The following is a 26,415-nucleotide window of genomic DNA, read 5'->3' as shown; positions in this document are numbered from 1 at the left end:
CATACAGTAACCCAGTGTTTCTAATACATTGATTTATTTAATCTTATTTCATTGTAGAGTTGCGCACAGCTCATTTACTTTGCCTGTCCTTGCCCTGCTCTTTCTCTTTGTTTATCAGACCACAAATGAGATAAGTATTAGCTACTTTACTTAGCTAATGTTAGCCACCCCACGGTCCCTCTGCCTCACTCCCCGCTGCTGTGGATTGCTTCACCTGGACAAGGCTCAACAATAATGATTGCCCGATTGCCCGGGGCAAGTAAAACTCAAGGTTGGGCATGTAAACTAACAACTCACTTGCCCGATCAGGCAAGTTGCTAAAAATAGTAAAAGTTAATAACTAATTGATAAAATAAATGTATTTTAAAACGTGCTCCTTCGGCTCTGATGCAGCGGTCTCTCTGCCTGAAGTCACAGGCACGCGCTGTGTAACAATGTCCTGCCCACAGCCCCCATTGATATTATTTTGCGCGACGGACGCTTCATATAATAACATAACAATATACTATTTATAGTGTTATGTCATTTCTGTCTCTACATGGTCACGCGTTAACAGTTCTCCTCTGCTCTCTGTATCGCGCACGGCGGAGTTCCGCCACGCACACAGGTGAGCATGCTAGAGCGGCTCGGGCCGCATTTTCCTGACCAAACCTGACCCCGAGCCCGGTGCAGTTTGTCAGCTGACAAAGTTGTTGTTATGGACAGTGTATAAATAACCATCAACAGACTGCTGTTACGCACAGACAAACAGCTGCTCGCACAGCAGCGCAGCACGTGCTGAGCTTGTGTTGCGTGTAGGCGTTGTCACGTAAATAACAACTTCCAGCACTTAAATAGGTCATAGCACAAAACAGCAGCATATCATGTGACTTTTTACTTTTATTATATTCAATAAAATTGTATGTTCCTAAATCTTGAGACACCTCATATGTAAGCTAGACAGACATTTCACCTGCTCATTACTGTGCACACATGTACTGTATGTACTTAGTCCTAAAGAGCCCTTCTGGTGCCAGTAGATACATAGAAACATCCCAGGAGGCTGTGCTTTGCAAGCATACAAAAAAGTTTCACGCATGTGAAAATTATTTTTCATGCGTGTGCTTCACCTCCTCTGCTACAACTCCATCCTAGGGGAAACACTGCTGTGTGCGTTTTGTGCAACAGGTGGATGTGGTAGTCTACTGGTAGAGTAGAGAGAGAGCTAAGTAGCACTGAAGTTGAGTAGAGCAGGGCAGAGAGATGGAAGCAAAATATATTAAACCCAGTGTTAATACAGCAGAACTGGAGAGAGGGGTGAAAAATAAATAGAGGTGGGCATGGCTCAAGTAGGGCGCAAAATTATAGACGGAGAACGATTGACAAATTTTTCACTTTAAGCCCTGACACTGTAATTACAGTAATAACTGCTGTCTTTGTTATCTGATAGCTGCTTAAATTAAACAATTTTTATAGGGCAAGTAAAAACTGACTTCGGGCAAGTAGATCTCTGACCAACTTGCCCGACCGGGCAAGTGAAAAAAAAACCTTAGCGTGGAACCCTGACTGGAGGAGAGCAGGTAGCAGTTCGGGAGATGGACCTTTGGTCAGCAGCTGTAATGTCAGTGGCTCGAATTTGGCCAGCGCAAACCCCCCAGTGCAAATGTAACAGTGGGCTGGTGTCCAGCAGTGCCGGGTCTTACCTGTGTAACTTCAGCAACAGAAAGTTAAGTGACGCGGCGGGGAGTCGGGGCTGTTCAGTACCCCAGAGCTTGGGTATGTGCCGCCTGGATTTAGGTTGCTGCGGCTGCTGACTGGGGGTCCATCTCTAGAGCTGTTCCCAGGGAGGTGCAACAACTATGGCTCGTCTATACTTTTGGGGAATTCAGGGTTATGCTGTGGTTATGTTACCTAACCAACATTGTTGCCATGGTAGGAACTTGTCAATGGGTAATACCCACCTGTTGCTCATAGCTGCTCCCCTTTAATTATGTGTAACTTTAAGTCATAATAAAATGTAAATAGGTGAGTTATATAAAAGTTCACCCCCATACCGGTGTCATAAATGGTTAAATTAGCTACAGAGACCAAAATATTTTTTGTACCAGGCTGTAATCATGTTTATTTCTGCTGTTAAGTTGGGCATTTTAACATCAGTGTCCTCGGGGTTTGACTGGCTTTGGAGCCAGCACATGTGGCCATTTGTGGAACTGCAGTCTTTGGCACCTCCGCTCTCGCTTCAGTGTTCAACTCCAGAGGTTGCTGCTACATCATATTTTCAGTTAAGAGTAGTTAAAGCTAATTTTCCCGGTTGATGTTTAGTGAAAGAGCAATCTTAATTTTGTGCTAAGACAAAGTTAATATAATGTTCCTTTCAAACTGCAGGCAGAGAGACATTAGAGAGGAGCCATGTAGAGAATTAAGCAGAGTTCTGAGTGGGAAAAAGCTGAGCTGTGGACTCGGCCCAAAGTGAGTCATAGATTATTTAGGGCTTGTCAGTGTTGGATGGGAAACAGTATGTCAGAATGTCTGCTCTCTGGCACCACACTTTATGATACTGCAATTCGCTGCTAAAAGTGTATGCTCTTACAGCTACTGTGCAAAGTGTCTGGGGTCACTTTGAAGCATTTTGAAGTCTGAGGCAAAGTGAATACTGTGTGTGGAGAGATTGGGACGAATCTGTGTGTGAGAGAGGTTAAAGAGAGAAAAGGGATCAAGCTTTGCCATCAGGCTCGGGTAAGTGCTCTGTCAACACCGTAAAATTCATAACTTGAGGAAACACATTGTCTCCCTCTCCTCCTTGGACCACCACACATCTCTTTTTTAAGACTTTTTCTTCATCCCCCAGTGCACCATGGGGGCTGTACATCCCTGCCTTGGTTTAAAACATTTTAAAGATATATGAATCTATTATAATTTAATGTAACTTGCATTTCTTAAAAATAAAAGTTGTACATAGGGCTGGGCAATGTGGCTAAAAATTCCGAATCAGCAGATATTGATGATTATTCAAAATAGTCAAAACCATTATATAATTGTAGTTTAAAGGCAAATTTTTGCTCCTGTGTGAAAGATTCTTGAGCATTAATCGTGGTTTAAACTATTATTGTCAAAACATGACAAATACTTGCCAAACAGCAGAGCATTTCACCAAGATTCAAAACAATTAGAGTCAAAATAATGTTAGTCATTAAAACAATAAATAGATAAAGAAATCTTAATTCTGGTCAGGAACCTGTTAAAAATAATGTTTTTACACCTGCAGTGTGCCCCCGAATAGTTGACCAAACATTAGTCAAACAGAAAGATCATTAGTCAGCAAGATTCCATTGGTCGCTTAGTCGCAGAAAAACAAGCAAACAAATGTGAAACTCTATTAGGAGCTGCACCTTGTCAAAATAAATCAAAACCTATATGACTGGACCATGTGGGACGACAGGCCTACACACTTAAAAGCAGCTCCTGGAAGAAGATCAGCTCTGCACTCAGGGTTTCAGGTAAATAGGCTATATGATGCTTGTTAAGGTTGCTTAGCAACCTCAGACACAACCTGCTGCCAACCTCTTGAACGCTGGCACAAAAAAGGCACAAGAGTAGCGCCCAGCGCCGGACCTTGGGTTTTCCAGGCAGTTAAAGACACGGCATGTGTACAGCCTCTAATTTCCTAATGGCCTCTAATTTTCCTGGTACCTGCGGTTATTCCACAGGCTAGTTAACAACATGTCGGGCAGGAAATCCAAAGAGTGGGATCATTTTGAGAAGGTGAAGGACGCAATCCAAGGTGATATGTAAACTCATCTTCATTGGTCAACTACAAACATGACGTATCATCTGAAACATGGAAGTAGCTACATGCCCATTAGCCACTTAGCACAATCTAGTCTATGGGCATAAGGCTGGTTTAATTCTACGGAGGATTTGTCAAACATTTATTATATCTCTATCAAGGAAAATTATATCGTTAAATTATCCTTATTATTTTATCGCCCAGTCCTAGTCCGACATATGCTATAGTTTGGGAAGAGTCATGTCCCTCAGGCCCCTGTTTCTCCAAGGGGCACTCCTTGGTTTGGCATGTGTTGCTGTGAGTTTGTGGATCTTGGTCTTGACTGAAATTAAATGGGAGGATGAAGGGTAGAGACTCTCTGAGGCATTTCCTCTCCGTGCGCCTTTGAAACTGATGAGAGGAACAGATCCTGGACGCCACCCTGGGTCTGTTGTCCAGGATTGTTTGTAAGGAAGTGGTCATTATGCCCTAATTTGACCTTTGAAGTCCCTCCGCTCCTGTGGCTGTTGTTCTTTACGCCTGGCCTCTCCTCACTGTTTCTCTTTCTGTTTCCTCTCTCCTTATGGCCCTTTACACTCGCCCACTGTCCTCTCATGTTGTTGCATTTTGTGACTCATTGAGTAGCATTGAACTCGCTTCCTACTTGTCACTTCCTGCCCTGTAAAGTGCCATACCTTTTTGTCTTTTGTTTTTCTTCAAGCATGAATTGGTATGACACACTGTGTTTTCACTGTATGGCCTTTCTCTGTTTGAGCCATCCATATCTCCTCTGTCTCCATTTTATGACTCATACCTTTTCATCGTTTATGTTTTTTTTAATCTAGTTTTCCTTCTATGGAAGCTTTTGCTTTCAGAGCTCTATCTGTCTCCTTATCTTAATGTTCTAATACCGCTTTCTCCCCACCACCTCCTCTCCCCTTCTCCTCTAGGTGGGCGGAGCTGCTGTTCTGAGCGTAGGAGTCTGGACACTGGTGGAGAAGAGTGACTACTTGAGTCTGTTGGCCTCCAGCACTTTTGCTGTCTCAGCGTATATCCTAATCCTGGCCGGCAGCCTGGTGGTGGTTACAGGCTTCTTGGGCTGCTGTGCTGTCATCCGGGAGCAGAAAAGCTATCTGTCTATGGTGAGATGGGGACCCTTGGAGGGGGTTCAGACTGAGGTGGTTGTAAAGGTGTGGGGTAGATGATGTACAATCTATATGATGTCAGAATATGAAATTTGCTAATTTATAGTCCTAATTATTTTACTTTTTCACATTTTTTGATGCCTTGACAGCAATGGAAGGATGCAGGTTTACTGGGTAGCTCTAAGGTGTGTGTGAGTGAAACTAAGGGTCCTTACACACCTGCCCTGTTTGCAATGGCGGTTTTAGGGGAGGGCCAGCAGGGGCCAGTGCACCTGTAACTCGGAGTCTGGCCCCCCCTGTGGCCCCCTCTGCCGAAGAGTCGGAGGGGCAACGTGGAACGTGGAACTAAATCGTCTCAACCAGTTGCCGGTCGGACCACTTAAAGTGGCACACCCACCGAAAACATCAGTAGAGAATTGTGTGGCTGTATTTAAGACAACTCTTAACCTGCACGGCAACACACAGCACCATTGAAGTAAGCTCTGAAAACTTTCTCGTTCTCATTTGGCTCATGGTAGTTGCATGTCACATCATGTTGATGTAGCGATGTGAAATACGATCTGGAGTTTTCATGGGTGTTTTATTGTGAAAATTGACCGGATACTCTCGTCTTTTCTGCACCTGACTTCCTGTTTGACTCATCTGGTCTGTGCAAATTGACGTGCCATCGCGCGGCGTCCATCAGAAATAGACCCGGCGCGTGTTTTTGGCGGAGCGGAGTGCCGGGCTGCTTCTAGGCTGCGGCTGGTGGAGCAACTTATATTGACTTGAATGGCTGCTATTAGCTCCGGCATCTGTGCCTCGGCCTCGGCCGGATTGCGCACGCCACGGTTCCAGTGGGTTGCCTGTCCCAGAGGTATTCAACTACCAGAGGGCTTTTGAAATCTTCTTTTCGAAGCCGTGTAAAATTAAATGCTCTGATTCAGGGTGCCATACTTGCAAATCGTGAGGGAGGGAAGAAGGAAAGCAGTAATTTGTGTCTGTTTGTGTGTAATTAAAGTCTTAAATTTTGTTTTCTTTTCGTATTGCATATTTTCTATTGTTTTGCGTATCTGTAACTGTGTTTGTGAGTGAGAGAATTTTAAAAGAATATTTTGTCTGCACATGATTTAAAATAATAAAATAGCCCTCCATCAGTACGTTAGTCATTTTTCTTTTGATTACTGAAATGTTTAACCACTAATCCTTAGCCGTATTTTAAGCGTAACCCTTCACCATAACATACCGCTAGTGTTTTTATCAGTAAAAATAGAACATTTTTCACACATAAAAAGCACAAATACGTTGAAATCTAGGCATATTCTGCCATCATAACTTGGCTCTCAGAATTCACCTGATTGATGCCTTTAAATCAAATAGATACAAAATTTTCTCCCGGGGGAGCAGTCACACTCTGGTGTGCACCAAAACAACCAGACTGAGACCTTCTTGAAGAGGTGGTCTCAGTCCGGTTACAAATGAACTCCGGTTCGGTTCGTTTGTGGTGAGAACATGTTCTGACCTGGATCCGAACCAACTGCAGTCACATGACACATTGTTTGGGTTAAACATGAGCATGTTACAGTCCTGGAGGATTATTAATGTGCACCTCCTCCTGTACTGCCTTAATATGCACATTCAGCACATCCAATGCATCAAAACATTGTTTTCTAGTTGGAGCCGCGCCTCGTTTTCAAACTGTATGGTTTGACTAAAATGAACAATGACAGCAATATAGTCCACGATGACCAGCGCTAAAATCAACCTGCGTAGTTGTCCCTCCATTGTGACATTAGAAAGTGTCACATTTATCTTGCAAGTGTACTCTTCTTCAACGTTTTGTTTACTTCCTGGATTTTTCCAGCATGGAAATTCTGACCAATCAAGAGCAGCTTTCTCACACAAGGCATTTGATCTGGTCCGCTTGTAAATGCTGCCGTGAGAACACGAACCAACTCCAGGCAATTATGCACCTTTATAACAGAATTAGTCCCTGATTCAGACCAAAGCAAGACAACTCTAGGTCTGAAAGCACCCAAAGACAACACTGTGTTTTCAATTTGAAACAAGGACTTTACATTTCTAACATGTGAGGAATCCATCCGATCGTAGGAGAGCCAGATCATTCAGACAATTAATCAGGCATTGGGAACTTCCCTCAATTTAGCTTTAGTGACATTGCCTTATTCACTGTTATTTTGCATTTAACCAAATGAAAAACTTCCATTTACTTTCTCTATGTCTTAATTCTATACTACTTCGCATTGCTTTACAGTGTACACTACATGTTTGGGGTAGCTAGTTTATAGAAAATGAAAACTGAAAACTAGTAATAAGAAATGATACACGATGTTGTGCCAGTGTACGTCAGTCACATCAGTCACACTGCAACCTTGGAACGCCACCTTCATATGTAAACAGCTTCCCTTTTTTCTGCGTTGCCTGGAGGGACAACAATCGACAGCACACTCAAAAAATCAAGCAGATTTATTATGCGTCCTGGCAGCTTTTAGTATATTGAATTTCATCACTTTTTCAGTGTGAGAACATCGGATACACATCGAGTAGAATTACGAGGTAACTGGGATACAGGATGATGTAAAACATACTACCACCCTAAATCCTAGCACTGGTAGAAGCTTTTAAATCAAGGCATATGTATAAAGCTGAATTCATTTGAGGAAAACAATGATCAAACTTCTGTTGCTTATGTTTAACATTTGAATTACTGTCTCATAAGTTGCGTAACTTGAGTGATCAAGTGGGCAAAAATGTTGAAGGTCCAGGGTTCTGTTAGTGGTCCCACATTGTCATGTCTACATCGAGAAGCTAGATGCTCGCCCACGTGTTCGCAAAGGTTGCTTGTTTCTCTGCAACAAATGTTTAACAACATGGAAGTCATCTGTTCTCTCGCTGGTCTGAGGTCTCCAGATGCAGACAAATGGCTCTGACAGGGACCTTACTGTCCTCATTATTTTACAGAGGCAGGGCCCAGTGGGAGAGAGGCAGGCGGGAGGTTAACGTTCACTGCCGCAGGGCTATTTATAGGTCCATCTATCTACTGTTGATGGATGGAGCAATAGGAGAGACAAAGGGGCTTGCAGGAGTGAAGAGGTGTGGAGGATTTGGAGTCCGTGTTGCATTTTGTCTGTGTCGAATACCAACTATATTGTGCTCGCTAATTTTGGGAGATTAACAAGTGATGCCAGCATGTATGTGTGAAGAAGGAGTGAAGGTAGCATTTTGTGTGGGTAGCAGGCGCGCTGGGACTGAAGTGTTTTTTGAAATCTTGTAACCAAGAGCTACTGAGCAGGCTGCATGACATAGTTACTGCAACAGAAGAGATCATTTGCTAAAGTGTGTGTGTATTAATTCAGTGAGATTATTGCTCTCCTGTGACTGTTTGACCAGTAGTTTGCCATCACTTTGCCTCTAGAGTCACACAGGCTGTTTAGTAGCATCTGTCTCTCCATAATGGGCTCGAGTGAAGCAGCGCTGTTGCTGCTGTCACACTGTTGTGTCCCGCACTGCGACAGGTGCGCCTAATTAGCTGTATGTGTTCGTATTACATGGCACGGACCATGATTGTATGGGTTATATGAACCTTTTTTAACAGTCGAAAGTTTGTTTTTTTAGCCTGAGAAAACTGTAGTTTTAATCTTGCTCATTCTGCAACTGTCTGTGAGAGCACCCTAAATGTGTGGGCGATCTGTTCGCTACACAGTTTATATAACTATGCTCTGTTTTTCAGTACTTACAATAGAGCTTATCATGAAGGATAAAGCTCACAGTATGAGCCACCAGGGTTTATTTTTCATTGACATTTTAGTTTTTAGCTGCAGAGGCACTGATCTTTAGTTGTAGTGAAAGGGATGGTTTGGATTTTACGATGTGGGGCTGCATGAGGTGCTTTTCCTCAGGGTGCTTTCAGACATAGGGTTGTCTTGCTTTGGTATGAATCAGGGACTAATTTTGTTGCATGGTTGCCTAGAGTTGGTTTGTGTTATCACGGCAGCATTTACAAGCGGACCAGATAAAATGCCTTTTCTTTTACTTTTCTAAAGATTTCTAAGATGGTGCGTGCTTGTAGCCTGGAAATCCAGACTCAGATCTAGAAAGATTTTGAGTCTGGCCCTCACCGATACACCATTCCTACCCAAGGGGCGGCACTAACTGAGGCATTTCAAATGCCGCTGCAATTGAATAGCACAATGGCCAATCAAAGCAAAAAACAAAGTGATGTATTTATTGCACTAAGCCCCATTTGTTTGCTGAACAGTGGGGCTAACTGATATATTATGTTTTTGCCGTATCCCGTCTACAAAACAGCAAAAATGCCCTTCCTGGAAACGAAGGCTTCTAGGGCAGTCTTCTGTTCCTCTCTTAAGGAAAAAGATAGGTGTAGTTGGCTTAGCGTTTCTTCCAAAGCTAAATTGAATGGACACGGTCCTTCGGCAGCTGCCATCTTGGCTGTTTACTTTTCGACTTCTACGGCCCAGCGCTGTCCTCATCATGTTACGCCTGCCCAGAGCCTGCCTCCATCAGACAGACTGATCTGATTGGTCTGATGGCGATTGACCGGGCTCTGCTTGTCGGGCTTGTCGGGGACTCCATAGTCTTTCAAAACTATGGAGTTTACTGTGTACTTCAGAAAAGAAACTGAGAAGAGAAGCAGCGGTACCTTGGAGAACGGTCCCTAACGGCGGGGAGAGGCGAGAGGGCTTCCCTGGAGGTCGGCCGCTTAACCTGGTCTGTCTCCTCCACACTTTGACTTATTTCCACCCTGCCGACAGCGGTACTGTGGAGAACGGTCCCTAACTGCGGGGAGAGGGCTTCCCCGGAGAATCTACCAAGATCATGTTTTATTTGTGAATAGAAGATTACAGGTTAGGGTAGTAGGACGCAGTTTTTTTGAGCGGAGTAGTGAGCGAGTCGAGCGGGATAAAATTTATGATGGAGTGGAGCGAAGAATGCGCAGAACCAAGTGGAGCGGACGAGCGGCGCAAAGTGACAGGTCTGCGAGCGAGGAGCGGAAATTTTCACCCGGTCCGCTCCGCTCACATGCTCTGGTTGTTGCCAATGTCGCTCATGGCAACAGTGCCTCTCTTGGTCCGTGCACATGGGTTTACAATTCATGAAGTTAGCTTGTGCTCTTTCTGGGCCTCCAGTTTCCACAGATCACAGTATCCTTTTGTCTGTGGTTAATGGCATGTCGTTATCCTGTCCTCATCACTCAGTTTTTTTGTTATTTTCTTGTATTTGCTGTCTTTTACATAAACCGCTGAGCAGCTGTTTGACCCAAACAGCTGACCTGTGCAGCACAGTTGCCCCCCCCCACTTTGTTGATTAGACTTTGAAGTAGAACAACATTTCCAGGATCATTGCACATGTAAGTCGATTGGCAAAAATGTAAAAATACAACATTAACAGCAACAATACAACATGTATGTATATAAACTATATATGTACCTACAAGATAAATAAAAAACTAACAAAACAGGCGTGATAGCACAAAAAAACATTTTAAAACAGGAGCTTACAGGTCAGCTAGATCAAAAACAGTCCTTAATCCGCCTGGACATTTACATAGGAGAAGAAGGGTGTCCATGTTACAGAGAATGTGTTATAAATCCTTTGAGAGTCCGTCTGATTCTTTTCCAGTTTTATGCAGTTTAAAAGAGCTTAAATCCAAAGAGTAAGTTAAGGAGGCACAAGGGACTTTCACTGGAGCAAAATTAAACATCTCGCCAGCAGAGTGACAAAGGCAATTACGTCTTTTTATAGGGCTGTAGTCAACCAAAGAAAATCTTGGTCGACTAAAGTCGCACATAATTGTCATCGATTAGTCGTGAAAAAAATAAAATAAATCAGCACTTTATTTTTTACATCTGCGGTGGTGTGTCTGTGTCACTCTGCAGTTACGCCTCCAAAACACTAGTTGGCAGTGGAGGACTGTGTTAAGTGCTGTAAACTTTAGTTCAAATCAAACTTTATTTATATACTTGATTCAAAACACACATTAAACATGGCTTAATAGAGACAATTTCAAACACAAGTATGCAAATTGGCTTCACTATAACTCGCAGCATTCACAGACAAACACTTTATCTGGACACATTTCCCCCACCAATACAACATGCTAACGTTATTAGCACAAGTCTATGGCGTTTTACATTGTATCAATTAGCCTAGCGTCTAGCGATCTTTCCCTCTTCTCAGGGACAGCCAGGGACAACAGCAACATGTAACAAAGGTAACAGTACATAATTTGGCTCCATTACAACTCACAAGGTTCACTGACAAAACAACTGTCTTATACTAAACACGTTTTCCAAGCAAATACAACATGCTAACGTTATTAGCACAAGCCTATGGCATTTTGCATTATATAAATTAGCCTAGCGACAAGCAGAGATTTCCTCTGCTCATATGAAGCCAGGATAAATCCCTGAGTATAAATCCCTGAAGGATAAATCACACACAAGACTTAAAATGCTATTTTAGTGGAGGCTTTACTGTCTTCACAATTTATTGTTTCTTATCTGTGAAATACAAGTAAATACAAGCTTTGTTTCCACTGAGGGAAATGGTGTCAGTAATGGGCGAGTTCAACTTTCTGTCAACAACAGGGGTGTTTTGAAAACACCCCCATTTTCACAGGTAACTTAGCCGCAGGAAATAATGGATTAATCCTGGAAAGCTGTTGATGTAGCACTTTTCTCCTTATGAAGGTAACACGGCGATTATTCGACTCATGAGAATTTGGTCAGACGAAAGCATAGCGACCAAATAATCGACTAGGAGACTACAGCCCTACTTTTTTTGTTGTTTTAGCCAGTTGCAATGTAGGTGGAGTGACCCCAAATAGTGCAGTAACAGAATATGGTTCAATCCATGTGCTAATGATTTGTGAAATTGTGTCTGAGATATCTTTCCAAAAGTTAGCAAGTGATGAGCAGCACAAACATGTGGACATAAGTTGCAGGGGTTTGATTACATCCTGCATAACTGGATCCTGATAGATTTTGGATAGTGTTGCTTTGGTTCAGTGTGTCAGAAGTCCAAAAGCACAGATAGAGGAAGCGCATACCCACATGAGCGCCTCTTCCAATTGCTCTCCAATTGTTTCCTCTCCCAGTTAATCCTCCAATGAGGACTTAATGTCGTTTAGTGAGGTAGGTTGTAGAAAACAAATTTGTCTGCAGAATGACAGGGTGCCTTTCAAATTAGGAAGTGGGGCAAGACGAGTGTCGAACTGTGTCTCATCTGGAAGAGTGGGGCATTGGGGATCTATACTACGGATGCAACTACAGATTTGTAAAGCAAATGTATGCAGTTGCAAATGTATTGTTGATATACAGGTCTCTAAACCTTCTGATGCCAGGAGTAGACCACAGTGGGCTTTATTTTGCGCAATAATACGGAAGTACTATGGTTGAGAAAATATAGTGCCAAGTGCGAAGTGGCTTAAATATGTTTTCCTGCTAACCCCCTGTCAACAGAGGTGCATTGCTTAGCTCCCATGGTGTCACTCCTGCTTTAGTGTCGACTGCCATCTACTGTAGCTAATACACCGACGATGATTAAGTACCTAGTAGAACCTCACTTAACAAAATCCAAACTATCCCTTTAACCACATGAATCTGATGTCTGATCCATTAATTCCTTGTTTTCCCGAGGAATACACATTAATGTTTATTATACTGATGATTAATATTTAAATCAACTTAATGTAGTTTTTGCTAAAAGAGTGTTTTGAAGTTAATTATGACACATAATGAAACTGGCTTCGAGCAGCACAAGGGGCTCTTTAAAAGATGCCCGAGAGAAATCAGATCCTACAGCCTGTCAGATTGATTTCTGCTTCGTCTCTTTTTGTGCATCGTTGCCATCTGTGTTACAAGTGACAGACGCAGCACAATGACAGCTGATGGAAGTTTTTATTGAGCAACTTTCTCAGATGAGTTAGCTGCTCTGATGTTGATGAAGCTGAAATGCCTGGATGAAGGTGAAGCCTTTTGTCTTCTTTATTGCATTGCTTGGTCCTGTAATCTCTCTCTGTCCTGTTTCTCATTCACAGTATTTCTTCTGCCTGTTGTTGATCTTCTTGATTGAACTGGTGGCTGGAGTACTGGCTTATGTCTATTACCAGAGGGTAAGTGAAAATAATTTTGGTAGCGGATGTTTTGGGTGGGTGTTTTCCTGAGAGAATGTTTAAATTGCTATTTAGGTTTGAGTGTTACAGATTGTGTCGGCCCTCTGGGTGTGTGTTGAAGAGCAGCACAGTCAAAGCTCAGCAGTGAAAGCCCTTAAACTGTGTTGTAAAACAGAGACTTAAATCCTACTGAGAGTTTTTTCTCCTTCAGGTGGGTGTTAACGTACTTTTTGATTACCATCTCATAATCGTCTGATTTTTGATGAGTGAGTTTAGAAACTGAGCAGTTGCTATGCCACAGACTCCAGGGCATCATCTAGGGATGCACTGATTCTGATTCTGGGCCAGTACGAATGTTTTAAATAACAATCTGGCAAATAGCCGATAGCTGCGAACCCATACTGATGTTTTTTTTGTTGTTGTTTATTTTGTTTTTGTTATTATTTATTCCCCCTTTTGTGCCAGGGAAACAAAGAAATCTTCATTATGAAAAATTAACCTTTGAATGAACACAAATTCAACCATACAAATTTACGAAGCAGCTTTTAGTAAAACCTTCTTGCATGTGAAAAACATCTAAAACACTGCTTCAGAAGCCTTTTTACTACATTTAATATAACTATGTTCCCTCTCTAATATGTAGGGATGCACTATAAAATCGACCTGGTCCTAAAATGAACGGAACCGGCCAACAAACTGATAATATCAGTACATCATCCGTATTGGCCAGGATTGGCTTTAAAATGAGCTTTTCCTTATTTTGCACAATCAATGAATATTACATACACTGAAAAGCATTTTATTTCATGTCACCATCTGCTGGTGGGCCATCAAGATAAGAGTATTCATGCATGATATAATGTTAATCCCACTACAGAGGGCCAAATAAGTTGTTATATATTGGCATATCGGATATATGCAAAATTCCAATATCGTGCATCCTTGCTAGTATCTGTTCTGTATTGCTATGAAGACATCAACAAATTTCTCCTCCAAACAGCAGAGCTTGAAAACATCATAATGTAATTCAGTCCAACAGCCGTGAGCTGATAGTTCCGGCTACTGGCTGCTAACAGCCAACGGTTACTAGCTTTTCTCCCGCTGTTGTCAACAAGGATTTGTTGTTGACAATGTAGCATAATCGGGAAAAAAATTAGGGCTGCCCCCGACTAAGAATTTTCCTAGTCGACCAATAGTTGTCATTTAGGGTCATTTGTCGACTAGCTGCCCGCATGTTTACGATATAAATTAAATTATTAAATGATATATTTTGGGCGGGGCAACACAATGGTTTGAGTTGAAGGTGTGAGAAAGAATAGCATCAGTAACATTGTTAACACTGTGCTACATTACAGAGAAATACAAAACCGTACTAATGAACCTTAATTAATATAGGCCTATATTTTATCTACAAGTGCATGTCACACACTGAGCGAGCCGCCTGTTAATGACGCTGTCAGCAAAGCAGTGCTAAGTGGCTAATGGCAGGGCTGGACAGTGCGACATATATGTCACACATGCGATGAAATAAATGTTTGTGCAATGAATTTATTTGCCTAGTAGCACCTAAGAGTGAGAGACTGACAGTCTATTTTTTTGTATGTATAAGGTCTTTATTTATTTATTTCAATATTTTTACGTGTTATTTCGGATATTAAATTTTCTTTTTTTGCATTTGTAAATAATCTTGTTAAATAAATGTTTATTTCTCTTTAAAAGGGTGTACTTGCATCATTATGTCTTTATTATCATTATATAAGTTTAAAAAATGGTCTAAAAACAGCAAAATTACAACAATAATAAAAATGGTCTTAAAAGCACAATATTAAGCAACATTATTGCTTATCACAATAATTTCTGACGCAATTAATCACCCAGCAACATTTGTTATCGTGACAGGTGCTACAAACTTTCTGGCCTGTGCTACAAAATTATCACCCTCTGTAGCACCAGTGCTATGGGCTAAAAAAGTTAACGTACAGCCCTTCTAATGGGCATGTAGCTACTTCCATGTTTCAGATGATACGTCATGTGTGTAGTCGACCAATGAAGATGAGTTTACATATCACCTTGGGTTCGTCCTTCACCTTCTCAAAATGATCCCACACTTTGGATTTCCTGCCTGACATGTTATTAACTAGCCTGTGGAATAACCGCAGGTACCAGCCCTGGAAATTAACCTGACTCCTGTCTGACTGCTGAGTGTGGCCTCTTCCTGTGTCTGTCCTTTCAAAATAAATTCCCACATGGTCCAGTCATATAGGTTTTGATTTATTTTATGTATGAATGGATTTATTCTTGGCTCATGTGGCACCCCCACCAGTGATTTTAGTGCAATGAAGTGAGTTTATTTCTCTAACTTTCTCTAACTTGGCCATGCTTTTTAGCTCTTTTTACTTCTGTGCGTGTATTTGAGTCGTCAGTTTGAGCACGAGGCTCAGTGCAGGTGGCAGAGTCTGGAATCTATCTGGCACACAGTTTCAAGGACCTTCTTATCTCACAAACATCTGCCTGTCAGTCAGCGAGGGCTGCAAAGAGCACCATGCTATCTGCAGGCAAGCTCAGAGATTTATTATAATGGAGAGGGATTCAGCACAGGATAGAATCACTTTAAAGATAAGGGCTCTCATCCTCTCTCCCTGTTTCTTCTCGCTCCTGTGTGTGTGTGAGAGAGCATGGATGCACACAAACATATCCACACATCAAAGGCTGTATTAAAAGTCTATTTTTTCATCTGTCTTTTCTGTCGCAGATGCATGGGAGTTGCTACCTGTCTATCTTGTCCTAATCCACCCACTCTTTCACTTTTGTCAGGCTTATCACTTCACCACACTCTCACCTTTGTAGTCTCTGCTCCTGCACTTGATGCGTTCCATGTGTAACAAATGAAGCAGCTCGTGGTTACAAAATAAATTTAGGTCTTTGCCATGAATACTCCGCCTCCTTCTGTGGCTCACACACACTGTTTCTCACTGTTTGTGTCTGTTGTCTCTTGTCTTTTTGTTCCTCATTTCCAGCTGAGTGAGGAGCTGAAGCAGCATCTCAACCAGACGATGACAGATAACTACGCCCAGCCCGGGAGGGAGGCCATCACATTAGCTGTGGACAGACTACAACAGGATGTACGGACTGTATTTACAAAGGCCTCTGAGGCTTTGTTTGGTTTATGTAAGATCACGTGCTGCACTTTTTGTCAGCTAGCATGGTCAAGTGTAGTCGCACTTTGTCATGGGTTCAGTTTAAATGACTCCACCATACAGGAAGTAGTTTTGAATTATGCTGAGATTCAGTAGGAGAAATTGCTCATAGCTCTGTTATCCATTGGGATTTGCTCCAAATATTGTTCCAAAAATGAGAAGTGAAATAAAGTCATTTTGTCCAAGTCCCTGAGAGGAAAGGGAACAACTCCCTTCATTCGCAAGTGTTGTCAGAAAGTTATGGAACAATGGTTTGAGCCACATAAATCAATTTAAGTTAAACTTTAAGATGAGTGATGTGTGCTTTTCTAACAGTGTGTGACATTGTGAAGCCAAACTAGGGCTGTACCAGATATTTAGGAGTGTAAAGCTTTAAGCCAAAGATGTGCGACAACACGAAACCAGTTTAGAATGTTGCAGAAAAAAGTTGCGGCGGTGTGAGCTGACCAGTCTGAGCTCAGCTCAAATCCGCTGATGGAGTCACCTGCAACTTGGCTGGTCAAATAGCCAGTGGCTGGTTTTAGAATTTTTAGCCGACACCTGTTTCAACAGCCAATCACCTTGAAGTCAAGACAAAATTACTACAGACGGTGTGTTTGCTTGTGCTCCGTCCCTGCCAAGCCCTCTGTTTCCATCCTCATGGTGTCAGACAGTGGGATGCTACTCGCTGTATGTTGCGTATCAACAGGGCGCTTCAGCAGTAATCTAAGGGTGCTTTCACACCTGCCCTGTTTGGTTTGGTTCGGTTCAACTGAACTCAAATTCATTTGACCCCTAAGTGCGGTTCGTTTGGGCAGGTGTGAACACAGCAATCACACTCAGGTGTGCACCGTAACAACCAGACTGAGACCTTCTTGAAGAGGTGGTCTCAGTCTGGTTACAAACGAACTCTGGTGTGGTTCGTTTGTGGTGAGAACGTGTTCCGACCTGGATCTGAACCAACTGCAGTCACATGACACATTGTTTGGGTTAAACATGAGCATGTTACAGTCCTGAAGGATTATTAATGTGCACCTCCTCCTGTACTGCCATAATATGCACATTCAGCACATCCAGTGCATCAAAACATTGTTTTCTAGTTGGAGCCGCGCCTCGTTGTCGAACATGAACCAACTCTAGGCAGTTATGCAACTTGTAACGAAATTAGTCCCTGATTTGAACCAAAGCAAGCAAAGTCTAGGTCTGAAGGCACCCTAACGCACCACAGAATACACTTATTCATTAGAGATAGTTCATTTAAAGCCAAGTCATGCAATCTGATAAATTGCTTTATTCAAATTAAGGATTTTGTGTCAGGAGTATTTATTTATTTATTTTTTAGGGTAAAATATGACGACATCCATTCAGAGCTTAATTCGAAAACCTCAATTAAATCTTTGAATGTAATAAAATTACATTTGATGCGGTCATGAACCCAACCCAACGCTTTCCTCTTTCCGCCTCTCCAGTTCAAGTGCTGCGGCAGCAACAACTCTCATGATTGGACGATGAGTGTGTACATTTCATCGAAGCAGGCAGACGGCAGGTTGGTGCCTGACAGCTGCTGCAAGACCATCACCCCTCACTGTGGCAAGAGAGACCACCCCTCCAACATCTACAAGGTGGAGGTCAGTGGGCACACACTTCTGGAAAATGATGGACACCATATTCAGTCAAACTCTTGAATACAGAGCTGTAATGTTGCATTTAAGGAATCTTCTATTGACTAATGTGCACATAGCTTGCAGCTATAAGACAATATCACTGGAGTACTTTTTATATTTTCCCGTGTCCCGATTTTATCCCTCTTGAACTGAAATAGTGACAGAAACAGAGACAACACTGTAGTTTGAAGCGCTCTGTGGGAATGAATAAAAGATGAGGTTTTGAATGCTTATCCATGCTGATCAGGTGAAGTTTTTTCCACCATCTGGTGTCAAACCCTTTAGTTCCTGCTCTTGGTGCTCACAGTACAATCATGTGCAAAGGCATAAAATGTGAACATACCCCCAAAATAAACCCAAACACGTCTACATGATATCACATGCTATATTTTTTGTCACAATTCTTAAAGCAAAACAACTTTTGGGAAGATGGGTGAAAGTGGTCTGAGAATGTATCTCAGTCCCTCTCCAGACACATTTTAAATACTTGTGCCAATACCAATATTAGGTTTAACACGGTTTTCCCATAATAGTTGATTATCTTCTCCTCTTCCTCATTCAGAAATATGCTCGTGGTTGGTTTTGCTTTCCGATTTCTCCAGCGCTGCTCGCACTAGGTTGACTGGGAAAAGAGCAATGTGCATGAAAATGGTTGGTGTTAGCGTTTGAGGAAACATCGGAGGGATCTAGTCCTACGTTTTTGAGCCTCAGTCAGACTCAGAGAAGGCATCTGTTGTTCAACAAAATCTGCACCTAGCAGACTTGTCAGAATGTTAAGTGTCGTTAGCATCTTTTATTCATGTTGTTCGTTAGCTTGTGGGCTAACTGGCCCTTGCAATTAATGGTTGTGAAACATATAATATCATCTGCTCCAGTGGGGTTTTCTGTACATAGTGGGAGGAAGCTCCAGGGTCCGGTTTACATCCAAAAACGACGCTCTACCATTTTTGCTGTCAAAACTTTAACTATGCTAATGCTAACTCTGCTCTGTACTGTAGGGCTGCAACGATTAATCGACTAATTGATGACTAGTCGACTATTAAAATAATCAGTGGCTATTTTAGTAGTTGGCTAATCGGTTTGAGTCATTTTTCATAGAAAAGTACTACAGAATACTCTTATTGCAGCTTCTTACGTTCATATATTGGCAGCTTTACACACTCTCCCATGACGGTGAACTAAAACCCTTTGGCGTGAGTACGAAACAAGACATTAGATAACATAATTTTGGGGTTTGGGAGAAACGGACCGACATTTTTCAACATTTTAACACATTTTTCGATAAAATGATTAGTCGACTAATCGAAGAAATAATCGACAGATTAGACGACAGTGAAAATAATCGTTAGTTGCAGCCCCACTGTACTGACAAGTCGCTCTGCGCTGGAGGTTTCAGGTTTCTTTGCCGGTGTTGTGTTCCCCCGTTGATACATGTTTCCCATACTGGACTGCAACTGGTTTTTGTATTAGTGACGCACCGACACAGACGTCGCCCCCTTCAGTAGCGGAATGTAAAAACACCTCTGTAGTGATAAACTTTGCACTGATACAAGTTAGTAACGTCAAGGTCAGACATTTTAGGGGACATGAACAGAAGTATCTTTGTAAGGAGTGGCTGGATGTTTTCTCGTTAGCTCCAACACTTTGGAAGCTAGCCATGGAGAGCGTGCTTTTAAGGGTGTGTGAGCCTGGTGGCTATCTGTGTAATGGTATGCATTATATGATTTTCCTTTCAGGGTGGTTGCATCACTAAGCTGGAGCAGTTTCTGGCCGACCACCTGCTGGTCATCGGCGCCGTGGGGATAGGAGTGGCTTGTCTGCAGGTAAATAAAATCCAGATAGTTGTTGGAGAAGCAGAATGCTACTTTGCAGTCCTCATCCCGAATAAACGGTGCGTCATACTGGCCCAGTAGTTATTTTGGTAGAAATTTGATACTGCTTTTACCTTTGCATATGAATGCTGCCGTTTGTCGAGTAAACCCAGACAGATGGGTTTTAATTTTTCCATTACTGAAAATGTACCTATGAAGGTCAACAACCTCTTAATGGAAACTTCCTTTCATCTCACTCTAGTCCCTCAGTCATCATTATCTGATTATTTGATTTGTCCCAGCCTGAGATGGATTTGAGCTTTTAAGGCTTCCAGAGGCCACCCAGGCAAACAGGGGTACCTTTTTATAATTCTGTGCTGGCTGACAGTCCTCTTGTGGCTCTGCTCCCCGTCTCCTTGTAAATTAACTTCAGAGAAACTTGAGACCAAATAAACCTGCCCTGATTCTTTCGAGCGGTGTTCATATAACAGATATGCCCTTTAATGTCCATGAGCATTTTACATACGGTTCCGGCTGAACAGTTTTAATCAGGAACATGGGAACTGAGAATGAGGCCAGACGTTCTCTACTGTTACAGTCGAGGCTTGCAACAGCAAAAGCTGAGAGATCACCTGTCTGTGACGGAGAAATTTAAAAATATAGCTTTCCATTAACTATTGCTGTAATGTGAAGATCATTTGTCATCCCTAAATGATCTGAATGGATCATCCTTAACATACAGATGAGGTGCTGAATATATAAAACATACCTGGAGGAGAAAATGTGCAATGCGAGCCTGTGTAGTGTGATTTTAAGGAACAGTGTGTCAGATTTGAAAAGATTTAGTGTCATCTAGTGGTGAGGATTGCAGATTACAACCAGCTGAAACTTCTCCTGGTCAAAATTCCTTCAGTGTTCATTGTTCAGGATGTTTTTACTGGGAGCTGAATCCGCAGTGGTATCTTCCTCTCCTAAACAAACAGATTAAGTGATTTAAACCGGTAAAACACTGAATAAATCAGTTTAATGCTGCAAATCAGTGTTTTAATACTGCTGTTTAAAATGTTAGAGAAAGGCCGTTAGCCCAGCACCTGCTAATGTGTGCTCACCGTTTTTCTCTTATAACTTTGAAATACAGACGATAAGGAGGTTTTTACTGGGAGCTGAATTATCCACAGGGGTCTCTTTCTCATCAAAACAAATGGACCTGCTGATTTAAAGTGGTACAAACACTCAGTAAAACTGTTTCACATCAAAATATTAGCGTTTTTCTGATGTCCTTGTTGCGGAGGAGCTCCTAATTGCGGTGGACGACGCGAAACACGAATGGTGAAAGAAGGAGCCAGTGTTTGATTTGTATTTTCTGGGCTGCTGTAGAAACACAACGGTGCATGGTGATCTCCTTAGATGAGGACCTGCTCCAAATGTAGATTTAAATGGCTCATTCGAAGGTGTCGAAAACACGATGATTCCTATTTTCAGCGGTTTAAATACCAAAAAAATGCTTATTGAATTTCACATTTTATTCTGCTAATAAATCCCGCTAAATCCTAAACACTGAACCTTTAACATGTTTCAGTTCAAACTTATGTTTCGTATCCTTTTGTACTGAAGACCTACTGTACGTCACGTCTTTGTCCACTGCTCCAGTCTGTCTCAATGTTGGGTCACGTCTGTCTCTAGTAACTGTCTGATATAATGTAGATCTGTAAAAACTCATGTTAATTCACACTAGCTGTAGTTTTGTCACCATACATGTGTGTCTTGTTACCACGCTAACCTGTCTGTGGTGAACTGTACTGTATGTCCCTCTGTTTATGTCTGTGTGTGTGTGGTGTGTTAATCTAGCTGGCGGGGGCAGTCTTGACAGCCTGCTTTATCTATCTGCTCTATAAAGAAGAAGAGGAGGACTTCGGTACATTGTGATTTAGCTCTAGAGCAGAGTTGTGGTTTAATCAACTGGAGAGAAAAGGTTGGAAGGCACTGTGGAAATCTGACATCTGACTGCATGCTCGTCCTTGTGTGATTGTCCGCTCTGTGTTTAATCTGTGGGCTACATGTACAGTACAGGCCAAAGGTTTGGACACACCTTCTCATTCAATGCGTTTTCTTTATTTTCATGACTATTTACAGTGTAGATTCTCACTGAAGGCATCAAAACTATGAATGAACACGTGGAGTTATGTACTTAACAAAAAAAGGTGAAATAACTGAAAACATGTTTTATATTCTAGTTTCTTCAAAATAGCCACCCTTTGCTCTGATTACTGTTTTGCACACTCTTGGCATTCTCTCCATGAGCTTCAAGAGGTAGTCACCTGAAATGGTTTCCACTTCACAGGTGTGCCTTATCAGGGTTAATTAGTGGAATTTCTTGCTTTATCAATGGGGTTGGGACCATCAGTTGTGTTGTGCAGAAGTCAGGTTAATACACAGCCGACAGCCCTATTGGACAACTGTTAAAATTCATATTATGGCAAGAACCAATCAGCTAACTAAAGAAAAACGAGTGGCCATCATTACTTTAAGAAATGAAGGTCAGTCAGTCCGGAAAATTGCAAAAACTTTAAATGTGTCCCCAAGTGGAGTGGCAAAAACCATCAAGCGCTACAACGAAACTGGCACACATGAGGACCGACCCAGGAAAGGAAGACCAAGAGTCACCTCTGCTTCTGAGGATAAGTTCATCCGAGTCACCAGCCTCAGAAATCGCAAGTTAACAGCAGCTCAGATCAGAGATCAGATGAATGCCACACAGAGTTCTAGCAGCAGACCCATCTCTAGAACAACTGTTAAGAGGAGACTGCGCCAATCAGGCCTTCATGGTCAAATAGCTGCTAGGAAACCACTGCTAAGGAGAGGCAACAAGCAGAAGAGATTTGTTTGGGCCAAGAAACACAAGGAATGGACATTAGACCAGTGGAAATCTGTGCTTTGGTCTGATGAGTCCAAATTTGAGATCTTTGGTTCCAACCGCCGTGTCTTTGTGAGACGCAGAAAAGGTGAACGGATGGATTCCACATGCCTGGTTCCCACTGTGAAGCATGGAGGAGGAGGTGTGATGGTGTGGGGGTGTTTTGCTGGTGACACTGTTGGGGATTTATTCAAAATTGAAGGCACACTGAACCAGCATGGCTACCACAGCATCCTGCAGCGACATGCCATCCCATCCGGTTTGCGTTTAGTTGGACGATCATTTATTTTTCAACAGGACAATGACCCCAAACACACCTCCAGGCTGTGTAAGGGCTATTTGACCAAGAAGGAGAGTGATGGAGTGCGGCGGCAGATGACCTGGCCTCCACAGTCACCAGACCTGAACCCAATCGAGATGGTTTGGGGTGAGCTGGACCGCAGAGTGAAGGCAAAGGGGCCAACAAGTGCTAAACACCTCTGGGAACTCCTTCAAGACTGTTGGAAAACCATTTCAGGTGACTACCTCTTGAAGCTCATGGAGAGAATGCCAAGAGTGTGCAAAGCAGTAATCAGAGCAAAGGGTGGCTATTTTGAAGAAACTAGAATATAAAACATGTTTTCAGTTATTTCACCTTTTTTTGTTAAGTACATAACTCCACGTGTTCATTCATAGTTTTGATGCCTTCAGTGAGAATCTACACTGTAAATAGTCATGAAAATAAAGAAAACGCATTGAATGAGAAGGTGTGTCCAAACTTTTGGCCTGTACTGTACATGCATTAAATGAACATGTGTATGTTTTGCTGAGCGTGAAGCATGCAGCTGCCTGGCTTTGGCTGAGTGTTGCTTTGCATGTTGTGATAATGGGCTGTTGTGGCTGACGTGATAAAGGTCAAACACTTCACGGGAACGGCTTGATTAATCACTGCTTCTGCACACTGATGTTGGTAGCAAGAGTCATGCTCTGCATCTTTATGCAGTGATGCCTGCTTCTATGAAGTACCTGCGCTGACAGGAAATGAATGCCGATGATAAAATGTGTATTTACAGTATAAACCAAGCTATTGCTGTTTATCTGGGGTGGCAATTTTACTTTAAACTCAGACCTTAGCATGAGACTTAACTATATTTTAAGATGGTAATTGTGGGATTTTTACCTGTATTTTCATTTATTTCTTTTTCCAGACACCTCATAGTTCATCCTCATTCAGGAGATGTTGTTGCTATAGTTACTTGCAAATCCAAAATAGACTAGGCTATTCATTGAGTTTCTTGAATCGTGATTGACTGGAACTCTGTTTGGGGTGCCAGCAGACACCTGCCATCCAAAGAGAAATAAGCGTTTCGTTTCTTTCTCGTTTTTTTTTTTACTTAGTTACATCATTGCCTTGTTGTATCAATACTCCCCTGTCTTCTGAAATTAGGCTTCAAGAAAACAAAAAAAAAAAAAAAGCAAAGAGGCTCTTTTTCTCATCGTCTCTGAGCCAAATATCCTGTTTCTACATATCCGTCACTGGTGGTGGCAGAGATGTGGAACGAAAAATAAATCAGAAACCTGCCTGAAGAGAGAATGTGATGAGTCAAAACACAACGCAGACTCGCTCGATAAGGCTTTCTCAGAGGGCTTTTAGAGACTGGAAGATTGAATATGGGCATTTGCCTGTTTATCCATCAAGCCTGGCAGGCCCAGTGGATATTGACCTCAGCCACTGGCAGGCCCAGTGGCTGAGGTCAATATCTGTTCCTGCTGTTCTCACTTTATTTTTGGACCTTTCTATAGTACAGTATAGCGTAGTACAGTGCCTCTGTAGGTCGTATCTCATGGATTCTTAAAGGTTCTGCATACATCTGTGTGCTTACCCTGGAGCTAATACATTACACATCAGATTGTGTCTCTTTGTAAACCTTATAAACCTCCAGATGAATTTGAAACAACAGTGAGCCTATTAAAATCTAGTATTAGCATGCTTCTCGGCTGATCTGATCACCCAAGAGGCAGCCAGTGGATGAATACAAGTGTAAAAAATCACCAAGAAGAATTGTGATCCAGTCACTCAAAACCCTGGTGGTCTGGGACGCATTTGACCACACGTCTTTTGTAGTGTAAAAATGAATGTGTCCTAATGCGTCCCAGACAAGGACATCAGTGCAGGACATGGTGGTTGTTTTGGTGATAGCATGCTAACTGTAGAACTCATTTGATGATCAGTTGGATGAATTGTTGCATGACCATCCATTGTATTGCCCTATACAAGGAGACATGCTGAATTCTGCTGGCAGCGATATATTCAGCTGTACAGACACAACTGCTTATGTGACAGGGATCGACTGATATGTTTTTTCAGAGCCGATACCGATAGCCGATATTTACAGCCGATATATGTCTGCTGTAAAAATCATAGTTGACACAGAATTACAAAAATAAACACTGACAAAGAAACACCAGAGACAGGATAAAAACTAAAAAAAAAAAAAAACGAAATTTTAGATCTTTAAATAAATAGGAAAATAAGTTAAAAATAAACAAATAAGTAACGATGTTGAAGAATATGCCAGCTAAATAAAAACAGATGAATAAAAATAAATACACAATAATCATAAATACAAAATTTTAAAAATAAAATGAAAAACAATTAAAAAAAATAAAATAAAGGAGAGCTCAATTAAAAGCCAGGCTAAAAGGTAGGTCTTGAGTTTGCTTTGTGCAGGCAGTGAGAAGCCATCAGGGGCAAAACAACGCAGCTAAGGAAAACAAAACTGTATATCGGCATATCGATGGGGAAAAAAAAAAATTCGCCAATACCGATAACCCTAAATATGTATAATATCGGTCCCTATTACGTGATTATCCAACATGCCAGTGAGCAGCTAGTGAGAGTGTGGCCACTGAGCACCAAGAGCAACTGAGGAGGGATCCACAATGTGCCTCAGCTGTCCACATATGTTCGGATAGCCAAAACACATGTTAACACCAGGTGTAAACAGGCTCAGTGTCTGGTGATTTTACCGAATTTATACGTGACAGTTTTGCTTAATTAGACCTCATATTGGAACACCATTGTGTAAAACCAGACCCCTTCTTTCTTTCAATATTTCACAATTTCTCTTTATTATTATTTTCAATATTTTAATGAGCTTTTTAGCACACACAACACAATCACTAAATTAACACAATAACTAAATAAAATAATTTTAAAAAAATCATAAATAACAATACATAAGAAATTACGAGATTACTTATCTTTCTTACATCAACAACAACAGCAAAAACATGCAGTTACATGGTTGGATACTTTTCATCCCACAGTCTAGCAATTAAGCTTTTTCTGAGTTAAAAACTTTTTTGTCAGTGACATTGCAAGTTTTCTTGAAAAAGGTGAGTTTAATAAACTACAGTAGGTAACTTTTTTTTTTAGCAAGTATGACAGAAAGTGACTTTTTATACTGTCATAAAATCCTGATAGTAGAATATGAGGCAGATGATCTGTTGAAAAGATATGATGCTTCTCTGTCTCCTCTTAGTGCTCCTAATGGCATTCGCAAGAGTCACAAAAACAACCAGTCAGAGCCGAGGAGTCCGTAATGCAGCTGTCAATCACATCAGTCACTTCTAGGGATGCACCGATCCGATATCTGGATCGAATATCGGCCCCGATATCATCAAAATAGATGGATCAGGTATCGGAAAATGCAACCTACACCTGAGGCAATCCTTTCTCTTTAAATCTATTGCGACGCGAGCTACGTCATATGTCATGGAGTGAAAGAAAGAATCTGCTGTGTGGAGGTATTTCACACTATTTCAACTGCTGTTGCACAATTGT

The 26,415-nt window shown here is 41.8% G+C and overlaps 1 protein-coding gene across 4 annotated transcripts in view; it reads left to right on the top strand.

Moving 5' to 3' along the window:
- Window positions 1–26,415, top strand: part of tspan11 (tetraspanin 11) — a 46,403-nt gene that overhangs the window by 16,938 nt on the left and 3,050 nt on the right. For 3 of the 4 annotated variants that reach the window (XM_078165441.1, XM_078165440.1, XM_078165439.1), the window contains exons 3-8: window positions 4,696–4,887; window positions 12,950–13,024; window positions 16,042–16,146; window positions 17,670–17,828; window positions 19,601–19,687; window positions 21,524–21,647. In XM_078165441.1, coding sequence (XP_078021567.1) covers window positions 4,696–4,887; window positions 12,950–13,024; window positions 16,042–16,146; window positions 17,670–17,828; window positions 19,601–19,687; window positions 21,524–21,601 — 696 coding nt within the window. In that variant the 3' untranslated portion in view covers window positions 21,602–21,647. The remainder of the gene's footprint in view (window positions 1–4,695; window positions 4,888–12,949; window positions 13,025–16,041; window positions 16,147–17,669; window positions 17,829–19,600; window positions 19,688–21,523; window positions 21,648–26,415) is intronic. The other variant, XM_033615296.2, reaches the window with a different exon arrangement.

This window comes from Epinephelus lanceolatus, chromosome 23 (genome assembly GCF_041903045.1).
Source record: "Epinephelus lanceolatus isolate andai-2023 chromosome 23, ASM4190304v1, whole genome shotgun sequence".
NCBI lineage: Eukaryota > Metazoa > Chordata > Actinopteri > Perciformes > Serranidae > Epinephelus > Epinephelus lanceolatus.
The sequence above is the reverse complement of the archived record's forward strand: the minus strand, read 5'-3'. Positions and strand labels throughout refer to the sequence as shown.